Source organism: Rhinatrema bivittatum, chromosome 5, assembly GCF_901001135.1.
Source record: "Rhinatrema bivittatum chromosome 5, aRhiBiv1.1, whole genome shotgun sequence".
Taxonomy (NCBI): Eukaryota; Metazoa; Chordata; class Amphibia; order Gymnophiona; family Rhinatrematidae; genus Rhinatrema; species Rhinatrema bivittatum.
Window position 1 is genome coordinate 77,168,182 of NC_042619.1, and position 13,078 is coordinate 77,181,259.

The 13,078-nt window shown below is 48.4% G+C and overlaps 1 protein-coding gene across 2 annotated transcripts in view; it reads right to left on the minus strand.

Annotated features, from left to right (window-relative positions):
• RDX (radixin) overlaps nucleotides 1-13,078 on the minus strand; it is a 117,364-nt gene that overhangs the window by 41,426 nt on the left and 62,860 nt on the right. For both annotated transcript variants that reach the window (XM_029602488.1, XM_029602487.1), the window contains exons 5-7: nucleotides 8,641-8,915; nucleotides 5,656-5,739; nucleotides 5,196-5,342 (exon numbers count right to left, since the gene is read on the minus strand). In XM_029602488.1, the coding sequence (XP_029458348.1) occupies nucleotides 5,196-5,342; nucleotides 5,656-5,739; nucleotides 8,641-8,915 (506 nt within the window). The remainder of the gene's footprint in view (nucleotides 1-5,195; nucleotides 5,343-5,655; nucleotides 5,740-8,640; nucleotides 8,916-13,078) is intronic.

A 13,078-nucleotide genomic window follows, 5' to 3' on the forward strand; every position in this document is an offset into this window, starting at 1 on the left:
TGATGGACCACTGCGACTGGACGGGGGGACCACCGGCCCTGCACCGACTTGCTTAGGCAGACCGCTGCCCAACCAGAGAGGCTGGCATCCGTCACCAACACTGTCTAGTTGGAAACCAGCAGGGACATACCGCAAGGGAGATGTTCCAAATCGAGCCACCAGTGAAGACTGGCCCTCGCCTGGGCCGTGAGCAGAAGCGGAAGCGATAGGCGAAAAGCCTTCTGGTCGTAGATGAGCAAAGGCCCAAGGAACAAACGCCAGGGTGGACTCCATAGACCCCAGGACTGTCAGATAATCGCAAACCAGCGGCGGCTGAAGACTCAATAATCGACGCACATTAGACTGAAGCTTGCATGCATGCTGCCTGCGCGGTCCACCCTTCAAGATGGAAAACGATTCGGCCAGAGATTGTCTCGGTGTGGCCAGACCAATTCCTGGCCTCCTTGGATCTCACAGAGGCATACCTCCCTGTCGACATCCCACCGCACGTCCAGCGGTCCCTCAGATTGTGCATCTTAGGCAGGCCTTACCAAGTCCGGGTTCTCCCCTCCGGACTCGCCACGGCTCCTTGCACGTGTACGAATGTAATGGTAGGCGTGGCGGCACAACTTCGACTGGAAGGGTTCCAGGTACACCCCGACTTGGACGAGTGGCTGATTCGGGCCAAGTCCGAGGGTCGATGCCATTGATTTACCCCTTTGAGAACCTAGATGGGCAGTGCCGTCCTTCTCCGGGACGAGGTAGTTAATGGAATAACGGCCTGCGCCTCGCTGATTGGGAGGCACGTGGAGAACTACTCCTAAGGCCTCTAGGCGCTGGAGGGTGCGGTGCACCATCTCCATGTCCTTGGACATTCGCTGGGCGACATCAGGAATTTGTCCGGTAGAGTTCGTGCAAAATCCAACTCGGAACTGTTCTTTAATACGGTGAGGACCCACTGGTCGGACGTTATTTTGGCCCATTCTGCGAAACAAAAAACAACCTCGCCTCTACGTTTGGAACGAAGGGCTGTGGCTGCCTTAAGGAATGGACCAGCAGAATCTCAGTGTGAGGCCCCGGGCCCCGTGTCAGACGGAGTTCCTCTCTGTCTGTCGGAACGCTTCCCCCTGGAAGGACTGTGGCCACGAAGAGACCAGTGAAGACGTCGAACGATCAGAAGGCCCAGAGGACCCCTGGGGACGAGATATCTTGCTACCTTGGAAAACGGAACCTAGCAGAATAGAAGGACCGAGTTCTGGACCTGTCGTCTGGGAGCTTGCAAACCCGGTTCCCACCAAGGGAAAGCCTCAACCTTTCAACTCCTAACTGAATAACAGCTTTTCCCCTGAAAAGCCGTGCCCCAAGGAGAGCCTTGGAGGATCCATCCGCTGCCCAAACGCGAAGTACAAGCAATCGGCGAGCCGAAAACAGCCGCGACCATGAACTAGCCAAAGTACGCCGTAGAGCATAGAGAGCATCCGCACAATAAGCGATGGCACCCTGCAGCCGAACCGCCTGCGTGGCCTCGTGAACCGAAAGACCTGCATTCGCCTGTACAACTTGGGCCCAGTGCAAACTAGCCCGCCTGGCGTAGTTACCACAGATGGCAGCCCGGACCCCTCAACGCTGCAACTTCGAAGATGGACCTCTGTGTTACTACCGACACCGCCGAAACTACCTTCGGAAGCCGAAAACCGTAGAAGCTCCAGAGCGTCCTCTGTCAGTGGATAAAGCTTGTCCATTGCCTTGGTCCCCTTCAGACCCAGCTCCATAGTATCCCATTCCGGAAAGAAATGTCTGACGCCGAGAAATGGAATGTGAAGGCCACTGCAGGACCAGTGAGCACCAGCAGGACTGGGTTCACGTTCGCACCAGGTCGCGAAACTGTCGGTGGGGCTTCTACCCCTAGGTCGTTGAGGATAGCCGGGTTTGTGATGGTTTGTCCGGCCAGCCAGGACAAAACTGTCCCCGAACGCTCCATCGGCCCCCCCCAGGGGCTCTCCGGGCGGATCAACCTCACCCTGTGAGGGGAACTCAGACTCCGTATCTTGCGGGACCGTACCCGGTGGTCGCCATTCCGTTGCTGGAGCCGGGGAGAAGTCTGGGCCCTCCCGGGATATCTTCTTCCGTGGACCATCCCCCTTTGGGTAGCCATGCCTCTTCGTGCGGCTGCGGCCCTTGTACTAGAGTACCGTGCGCCGTAGGAGCACGAAAACGGCCGAAAACAAGGACCCGGGTTTCTGTATCCGTGGGCCATCCCCCTTAGGGTGGCCATGGTACGCTATGCGCCTGCGGCCCTTAATTGAGTACCCTGCGCAGTAGGAGCGCGAAAGCGTCCGAAAAAAACAAACGAGGACCCCGAAGGCGAGGAGGTCCCATCCTCGCCAGCCTCAGCCGGGGACTCAGCCCCCCCGGAGGACCCCCGAGGACCTTTGTTGAAGAGACCACGCGGGAGGCAAGCCGGGATTCCCTGCCGGTTCGCGCTCAAAAGCGCGGGCTGACCTCAAAATGGCCGCCGCTCCCGCGCCGAGCGGGAAGGGGTCAGCCGGCAAGACTGAAGCGGCCAAAAATGAGCGACGGCGATCGTGCCGATCGGGATCGGCCCCCCCCCCCGTCTGTCCCGGACGGTCCCTTCCGACCGCGACGCAGGCATAGAAAATCCCCTCTTGTGCGAGCCACGCGCGCCAAACCGTGCCCCTCGGCAACCAAGCGGTCGCGGCGGAACGGACGGCGGACTAACAAACCAGAAAGTAAAAGAATTAAATCCTACCGCCGCAAACACTCCCCCCCCCTCGCCGAGCCGAGAAAACTTCCCCCCCGGTGAAGAGACGAGGAGCCGCACAAGAAAATAAAAGTACAATATATTCTTTTTTTTGTTTTTTTTTGTTTGTACGCAAACCTGCCGCTGTTCAGAGTCCTGCCGCTGTCCAGAGTCCTGGGTCTCCTGCTTCTGTGGGGGGTGAGTGAACCGGGCTCCCCGGTGTCACCCCCTACGCTGCTGCCTGTGGTAGGCCGGGTCCTCAACCCTCAGCAGCGGCCTCAACCAGGGGGGGATGGTCCCCTCAGAACCTTCCCACCCCCCTGGGAGGCAGGACAGACAGCTTCCTCTTGTCACTTCTCACCTTGAATTTCTTCTTTTTTTTTTTTTTTTTTTTTAATAAACCAAAAACCAAGAAACCGAAACCAGTAAAACCACAATGACCCCGACTAACTGACTATCAGTCGTCAGGCACGCAGAGGCTGTGACTAGACCTGCACCACCTACTGGAGACAGAGTAAGACTGAGGGGCTGTGACTGGCACAGGGGCATATATGCTCCGCCCACAAGTTTTAGTCTGTCTCCATCTTCTGGTGCGGAGTCACAACCCAGGTGTCCTGGACTGATCCTGGTACGTACAGGGAACTTCATTTTGGGATTAAAACAAACCCCCCACCCCCCACCCCCAAAAAAATGGCAGGAATAAAAAAAATGTACCTTTCAAGGCTTTTTAGGTACAACACTAAACCAGACCCTTAAAGGGAACATAATTCTATATAGATGCATGAAACATTTCCAGCAATAATTTACTTCAAGAATACATAAACTTTGGAATGGCAACAATCAGTTTTCTGCTATTTGCCTTCTTATCCGCATTATTTTGGTGGAGATTGCATCTTTTTTTTTTTTTTTTTATTACAATTAAACAAAATTGTATATTGGGAGCGAGGGGGATTTCTGGAAAACCTGCATCAGCTCAAATTGTTAAGAATCGGGGCAGAAAAGTTCTTTATAGCTTTTTATTTTTAATTTGTTAATTAGTATTTATTATCCACATTTTTGAAATAAATTCATTCAAGCCAGGGTACAACAGTTTAAAAAGGCAAAGGTATTTTAATCATGTGGCTTTGTCTGGGATTTTGAAATTTGTCTTCTCTCTGCTTATTTTGCTTTTAAATTTAACTTTCTTTGTTCTATCCCTAATCTTTCTCCCCTTTCCTTCTATGTTCTCCTCCTTCACTGTTGCCAAGGGCTAGACTGCAATATCTGCTCTTCTATCCCCCTCCCCCATGAGTGTAGCTAGTCTCCTACCTGCTGACTGTGGCTCCGGCATGGCTCCTGTGCTCTGGAGAAGAACTAGGCCTAAGTGCCAAATTTTAGCCACCTGGGTGACATGGATTTTTCTAGCCCTCTTGTATATTTTCACATTTTGATACTAAACATCCCTCAAAGCAGGGATCAAAGCTAAAATGTGATCATTTTAATACAAGGGGCACTGTCAACAAGGTAGATGTACAATCTTCAGACAACTGAAATGTTTATTCCCTAATCTGTAAGCAAGAATAAAATCCTAAACACTCTGTATCATGTCAGAAATTAACCCTGGGATTCATCATTCCGCTATAATTATGAGTTGCGAAAAAAAAAAAAGGAGCCAGGGGAGATACTGAGCCAGCAGCCTCATCGCAGAAGTGTTTTTGCCTGCTGCTGCCCACTATCGGCCCCCATAGCACCAACAGAAAAGGTGTAGCTAATTCCGGCCCTACTGCAGTACCGGCTTCAAAATTTTGTTAAGCCCATCCTAACCCCTCCCCTTTCCCTCATTTAAATGTTAATGTCGCATTGTGGTAATTAGCGCGTGCGTATTGCATTGACTGACTTTTGTGACGACAATGTTGGACACGGTCCATCGCGTTTTAACGAATGACCCTGTAAGTGTGCTAGAAGTGATACAATATCTAAAAGATAAAATCAAATCAATGCATAAATGTCAAAGTAAACAGTTCAAAACCCTGCAAAAAAATATCAAGTGCTCTACAAAGTACCCTTATGATAAGGCATCTCTCTGCCAATTTTAAGGCTTTTTCATTAAAAACAATTTTTTGTTTGGTATACAGTTTCAATTTTTTTTTTTTTTTACAGCATGCATAAAATTTCATTTTCTATTTTCCTTCAACTCAAAGAAATCTACATAACAGGTATAAAACTATTTAGGCTTATCTTTTCAGAACGAGTAATCTTCCTTCAAAGTAATATTTGTATTCTCAGCCAGACTATGAAGCTCCAAATAGTTGGGTGTTTAATCCATCCACAATGAAGACAATGAAAATTCTTTTGGCTGAGCAATACCAAATGAATACTTTCTGCTCTGCCCACCTACCACCTTATGTCTTTCTTTTATTGAAACAGATTTATCTAGATGCCAACATGAAAACAAAGACAGAATGTATTTACTTACTTGTCGTCATGTTCATATATATTCAGACCCAATGCATCAACACCAAGCCATAGTTCAGTTCCCTTTTTATTCTTTATTTCAAAGTAGTTGACACCATACATTTCCAGATCTTGGGCAATTTTCAGATATTCCATCATAGAATCTTCCCTGTTGAGAATGGAGGTTTTATAGACATAAACAGACTATTTGAAAAACCAATGGCTCATTATCACAAAATGAGGCTACTCAGCTGACAGATTTTGCTTTATTTCACACTGGTGGTATTTGAAGTATTTTTATATAGCATATACCTTCATGCTTTTAATGTTACTGTACAAACTTTAGTTTTATTCTGTTGATTTCAACATAATTTGCCGACTTTTCAGTAAATTCGCGTGGGGAGTAAGTGAAGGTGGTGGAAAACTAAACGACCAAGGATCGCTCTGTAGTAGATGCTCAGGGGAAAATCCCTATTAGGTACCTTAACATCCCTCTATGTTCTTCATGCCATGTCTGTATTCGTTCTTCCCACTGCTCTTTTGTCAGCTTGTGTTGTTCCAATACACTATGAAAGAAAGTCACAAAATGAAACATAGAAAGCTCCAAGTCATGTTCGGAGGTGCTTAATACAAACTAGAAGGTGACTTGCTTACATTAGTTGAGGCAGAAAAAGAATCCAAATTCTCATCTAGATCAGTTTCTTTCATGTGCTGGCTGGGGGTTGTCAGATGACTTGTATTCTGCAAGTCACCCAACATTGACAGACCTGCATTTACACATATTAGCTGCCTAAGGTGCTAAATAAGTTACGTGCTTGTCATGTACTGGCCCAAAGCCAAAAAACTTAACTCGGCCCTGCCCTACTGGCGTCCAAAATCTTCAGGCAGCATGACAACATAGGTAAAAAAAAAAAAATCAGCATGGGGCCTGTTGGCATGCACTCAAAGGCTCTGTTCCCTCCTCCCACACACAGACCGCCTATTACCATGGAAACTCAACGCACAATTAAACTCTGGAATTTGTTGCCAGAGGATGTGGTTAGTGCAGTTAGTGTAGCTGTGTTTATAAAAGGATTGGATAAGTTCTTGGAGGAGAAGTCCATTACCTGCTATTAAGTTGACTTAGAGAATAGCCACTGCTATTACTAGCAACAGTAACATGGAATAGACTTAGTGTTTGGGTAATTGCCAGGTTCTTATTGCCTGGATTGGCCACTGTTGGAAACAGGATGCTGGGCTTGATGGACCCTTGGTCTGACCCAGTGTGGTATGTTCTTATGTTCTTAAACTGCAAAGCAAGAAGCTGCTAGAGAACATGTGAGCGCATGCCCTCTGATAGGCCCCATGCAAATTTTTCTTCCCATGATGCACCACCTAAAAATCTTCACCAGGATTAGCCAAATGAACTGAGAACAGGGCCGGCAGAAGCACTAGGCGAACTAGGCGGTCGCCTAGGGCGCCAGCTTCCCGGGGGCGGCACTGCCCCGGTAAAATTAAGAGAGCCGCGCCCCCCCCCCCCCCCCGATAAAAATAAAACAGCCGCTGCCGGCAGCCCGCCCCAAAAGACCCATCTGACCTCCCCCAGCGGTTCGCGTGGCTCCCGGTCCCTCCCACTGCTCTTTCTTCCCTGCTGCCGTTGCCGCCGGGCTATCAGCACGTTCAAGCCCAGCGGGAACGGCAGCGGTGCAAAAAAAAAAAAAAAGCTGTTGCATCCGCGGCTGGTCTTCTTCCCGCCCCCCCCCCCCCCCCTTTGAACCGGAACAGGAAGTGATGCGCGAGAAGAAAGAGAAGTGCTGCGTGAAAAAATAGCGGCGACAGCAGCATCGGCCCCCGAGCAACTGAAGCAGCCGGTAATCGGGAAAGGAGAGAGCAGCACGAGCCTCCTGCGGCCGATGGGATTCTTCCTTCTTGGCCTGCAGGGGCTGGAGGAGGAGGAGCAGCTACCGTTTGTGCTGGGGGGGGGGAGGAAGTGAGTGAGAGAAAGAGAGAGAAGCAGCCTGCCTGCGTGTGATTGAGAGTCTGTGTGTAAGTGAGAGAATGTATTTGATGGAGAGCATGTGTGTGTGATTGAGAGAAACTGGTCAGAGAGCTGATGTATGTGTATATGTGAGAGACAATGAAAGTGACTGCTCAAGGAGATGACTGATGTGTGAGACAGTCAGGGATGTGTGTGTGTGTGAAAGAGAAAAAGCATGGAAGTGAGAACTCTGGGTATGTGAGAAAGCATGGGAGTAAGAAGCCTGGTGTGGGGGTGTATGTGAAAGAAAGCATGGGAGTGAGAGACTGGTGAGTGTGTGTGTGTGTGTGAAAGAGAGAAAAAGCATGGAAGTGAGAACTCTGGGTATGTGTGTGAGAAAGAAAGTGATTATGAGAGTGAGAAGCCCATATATGTAAGTGGAACACGGGAGTGGGAAGCCTGTGTGTGTATGGCATGAGAGAAACTGTTCAGGAAGGTGACTGGTGTGTGTGTGCCAAAGACTGTTTGGGAGATGATTGGTGTGTGAGAGACAGAAACTGGTCATGGGGGCATGACTGATATGGTGTGTGTGTGTGTGAGAGACATGGGCATTAAGGAAGAGGACCATGAGTATAGAGCTTAGCCACTACTGCTGCTTCTGGTGTGTGCTACAGCCTGCATGGAAGAGGAGTAAGAGAGCTGCTGGAGGGGGTAAGTAAAGATGGCTTTTTAAGTTTATTTTTCTTGATTGACTGCCATTTTAATTATTTAATATTATGTGATGTGTCTGCTTTTTTTGTTTGAGCAACAAGTATAGCTTTGGTTTATGTTTATTTTATTTATTTTTATTTATTTATTTATAAAAGAGTTTCTATACCATCGATAAGACAAATCATCTCAATGGTTTACATGGCATAAAAATGTCAAATAAGTGTTCTGTTATAAATACAGACTTCGTTATTTTCATTAATGCACAATGTAAGTTAATTGTGTGTGTGTGTGTGGGGGGGGGGGGGGGGGGGCGGCATAGCTGACGTTTCGCCTAGGGTGCCTAATACCCTTGCACCGGCCCTGACTGAGAATGAAAAGGAAATGGAAGCGGGAGGTGTAGGGATGGGAAAGGAAGAAAGAGGGGCTAATGTTGTGCCTTAAATTTATAATAAGAGAAGGAAATTCTGAATAATTAAAGATATCTATCAATCTATATATGTTATGTTTCTGGGGGAACAGTGAGCTCTTTTAAATCTAGCACACCGCAATCTATAATCTGGCCCTGACCATTTATATAAGAATCTTTAATAATTTTGTTTAAAATATTTATCAGTAGTGAAGTCTCAATTCTCCTGCACACCTTTCGTACCTTTACTTATGAAATATACAATTTGGGCCTGACTTGCTAAGCTTTTTTCCCTTGATTTATGGAAATTTCTAGTCCACCAATTCAAAAACATGAAAACAAGATAAAACAAAAAAGCCTTATTAAATTACGCTCCTTGTCTCTCTCATTTACCGTTGGGGTAGAAGTCTATCATTAGCTAAATAGCCTGTTTTGTGAACCTCCTTGCTGTAATCTCCATATTTGGCTTGAACAGCATAAGAAGCCAGCAGCACTGCAGTTTCTGGTGGACAATAAATTTCATCATTTAAAATTGCTTCTTTGACTTGCAGGAAGAACAGTCTTTGAGTTATTTCCTGAATTAATTCCTCAGACACATCTTCAGGAAAAAATTTAGCTCTGAATTTGAACTGTAGAGGATTTTCTTTTCTGACATCTTGCTGCGTTACCTTAAAAGAAACAAAAAAAAAAAACTTAATTTGAACAATCATTACCTAAATTTATCAAAACCTATTAATCTATTAGCTGTTAGACTACTTTCCTGGCTATAACAATGCAAAAACAGATGCAGCCAAATGATTAGAAAGGAAGACCCGATATTCAGATTATGAAACATCTATAAATTTTACTTTTACAAATGTTTTTCATGCACAACATGGAAAACAATTTTATAAGAAGTCATAGAGGCAAGCCCAGGGAGTCTGGCCCATCTCCACTTCCTTCAACTTGAGACTTATTTGGGGGGTGCTTGTGTATGGGGGGGGGGGGGGGGGGGGGGGGGGCTGGGACTGGTAGAGGTGGGATGAAAAGAGGGAGAAAGGTTTGTTTTGTTTTGTGATTTATATTCCACTTTTCGGCATGTCAAAGTGGATTACAATCAGGTATTGTAGGTATTTTCCCTACCCCCAGAGGGCTTTCAATCTATGTTTTGGAGGGTAAAGTGGTTTGCCCAAGGTCACAAGGAGAAGCAGCAGTGGGATTTGAATCCTGGTTTCCAGATTCGTAGGCTGCTGCTCTAACCACTAGGTTAGGCCCCCCCCCCTTCCCCCCTTGGATTGGGTCTTAGCCATGACCAGGTGGAAGCAGTTGACTGGCTGAGATCCCTAAGGATCCCTAGCTACAGGCTGCTCCCCTTAAACAAAAAGGGGACCAACAAGCACTAACCAGGTGCCAAAGGGCACAACAACCAAAGTGCTCTTGGTAACAAAGGGGGAGTCAGCCTGAACCTAAACAATGGGCCCTGGATAGGGAGAGTTGGGTTCTACACAACAAACAGATTCCGGAGGACAGACTGGCCGTCCCTATCCAGACGGAAGTGGGATGCAAATGTGTGCAGAGAGCTCCACTATGCAGCCTTGCAGATCTTCTCCATGGGAACTACTCATGAGTAGGCCACCGATGTTACCATGGTTCTGACAGAATGATCCTTGACATGACCCCAAGATGCAGTCCCGCCTGGGCATAACAAGAGGAGATGCAATCTGCTAGCTAATTGGATAGTATCTGTTTGGCACAGGCAACTCCCAACCTAGTCCTTTCAAAAGAAATGAAAAGTTGGGTGGACTGTCTATGGGCTTCTGTCCACTCCAGGTAGAAGACTAAGGCACTCTTGTAATCCAAACTGTGCAGTGCTCATTTGCCTTGGTGCGAATGGGGCCTGGAAAAGAATGTTGACTGGACGATTGAATTTTAAGATGGAAATCTGTCACCACCTTAGGCAGGAACTTAAGGTGCACACACAAGATCACCCTGTCATGATAAAACTTAGTATAAGGTGGATAAGTCACTAAGGCCTGGAGCTCACTGACCTTGCACATTCAAGTGACTGCCACTAAAAATATGACCTTCCAGGTCACAGGAATGCAGTGGCTCAAAAGGAGCTTTCATCAGCTGAGCAAGCACCACGTTGAGTTCAACACCCAGCCTCAGGGGACGCTTCAACTGAAGCAAGCCCCGCATGAAGCGTACAACTATGGGCTGTATAGAGATGGGCGCACCATCTTCACCTTGGTGGTATGCGCCAATAGCACTCAGATGAACCCTAATCGAGATGGTTTTTAAGCAACTTCCGATAAGTGCAGAAGCTAGTCAAGTAGTTTTTGTGTTAAGCAGGAGAAAGGATAGAGGACCTTTTGTTCACACCACATGGAAAACCTCCTTCACTTCAGTAAATAGGACTTCCTGGTGGAATGCTTTCTAGAAACTACCAGGTCTTGAGATATCTTTAGAAAGATCAAGTGGCTGCCGGATCAGCCTCTCAACATCTAGGGATGTGGCAGCCTGCCCTGATCTTGAGTGATGAGATCTGGGGGAAGTCCCCAGACTGATCGGTTCCTGGAAGGACAGCTCCCATAGAAGTGGGAACCATACCTGTCTTGGCCAATAAGGGACTATGAGGATCATGGTCCCCCGGTCCTGTCGGAGCTTCAGGAATCTTTGTGACAGAAGGGGTGTACAGAGGCTGGTTTGCCGTCCGATCTGTACAGGGAACAGAACTGAGTCACCTTCTTGTTGCAAGGGGACATGAACAAGTCCATGTCTGGGCTCCCCCAGAGGCGGAACATCTGGTTCGCTACCCCCTGGTTGAGTAACTTCTCATAGTCCAACTCAGTCTGTCTGCTGTGCATTTCTCCATTCCGGCCAGGTACATGGCCCAGAGTATCATACTGTGGGACAGAGCCCAGGACAAGATCTGTTCCGCTTCATGAAACAGGAGGTTCGACTGCATGCCTCCCTGCTTTTTCAACATACCACATGGCAGCTTAGCTGTCTGTTTGGATCAGTACAATTTTGTAGGACAGCCGATCCCTGAAAGCCCATACAGCGTACCTGATTGCCCAGAGCTCCAGGAAATTAATTTGATACTATGCTTCCTGAGCAGACCACAGACCTTGGGTACGGAGCCCCTCTACATGAGCACCCCATCCCAGGGTGGCTGCATCCATGGTAAAGACAATTTGGGGAGGAGGATTTTGGAAAGATATTCCCTGCTCCAAATTTGAAAGGACGCGCCACCAGGACAAGGACGGTTGGCATGATGCGGATGCAGTCCTGAACATTCTGGGTGGCCTGGTACTACTGCTACCTTAAAGTCCATTCGGCTCTGTGCATGTGCAAACTTGCCAAGGGAGTGACATGGATGGTTGCAGCCATATGGCTCAGCAGCTTCAACATGTGCCGGACTGTGACTGGCTCTGCAATCACCTCTGCTATGGACGCCAAGTGTCCGCCCTGGCGCGCGGCAGGAAGGCCTTCGCCTGAGCCGTGTCTAGCAGGGCTCCTATAAACTCCAATTGAGGTGATGGGCTGAGGTGAGACTTCGGGTAATTGATGATGAACCCTAGTGACTCCAGCACACGGATGGTCAAGTGCAAAGACCGATCTGCCCCTGCCTGAGAGGCGCTCTTTACCAGCCAATCATCCAGATAAGGGAAAACATGCACTTCTAGTCTGCAGAGGTGCACCCCCACCATGGTCAGATATTTGGTAAAGTTCTGTGGGGCCGACAGTAGCCAGAACAGCAACACTCTATTCTGGAAGTGTTTTCCCACCACAAATCTGAGATACTTCCTGTGGCCTTGGAAGATCTTGATGTGGGTGTACACGTCCTTTAAATCGAGGGAGCATAGCCAGTCCCCTTTTTGCAGGAGGAGAATCAGGGTGCCCAGGGAAACCATCTTGAACTTTTCTTTTCTTAGAAACTTGTTCAAAGCCCTTAGGTCTAGAGTCCCCCTGTTCTCTTTGGAATCAGAAGTTCCAGGAGTAGAATCCCTGCCCTTTCTGCCCTAGTGGGACAGGGCAAACTGCTCTGGCCATTAAGAGGGTAGAGAGCCCCTGAAGAAGTATCTCCTGATGTACTATAGGCCACCAAAACACGGCAGGACACACAATAGGTTAAATCGGTACCCTTAGCGGACGATGGACAGAACTCACTGGTCTGAGGTTATACTGGGCCACCAATTCGCAAAGAACTATAGACTGCCCCCGACCTCCAGTGTCTCGGGTATGGGCAGCTGGCTGATGCTCCCTTTGATCCAGTCAAAACCCCGCCCCACGATTTGGCTGAAGTGCCGGTTGGGGCATGGGAGCCCACTGCTGCCTGGGATGGCTGCAAGAGCTCACCCTCTGGGAATGGGAGCAAGGGACCGGAGGATAGTACTTCCTCTGGTGGTAGAAAGACTTTCTCGGGCTGTGCCAGGCTGAACTCCTGGCTGAGGAGAGCGGGTCTGAAGTGCTGGCAGAGAGTTGTTGGAGTATCTCATGATGATCCTGCATCTGGGACACCGCATCCCTCACCTTATCTCTGAAGAGATTCTCCTCTGTGCACAACAGATCAGCGAGCCTTTCCTGTACCTCTGGTTGGAGATCTGAGGCCCGCAGCCATGCCATTCTGTGGGTGCCGATTACCGCTGCAGAGACTCTTGCTGCTGTCTTGAAAACATCGTAGGTGGATCGCACTTCGTTTTTTCCACACTCCAGGCCCTGACACACCAGCGATAGGAAAGTGTCATGCTGTTGAGATAGCCGCTCGGCCGTCTCCTGCATCTGTTTCCAGAGGTTGCAAGAGTATTGGCTCATGTGAACCTGGGTAGGAGGCAATGAAGGCAATGAG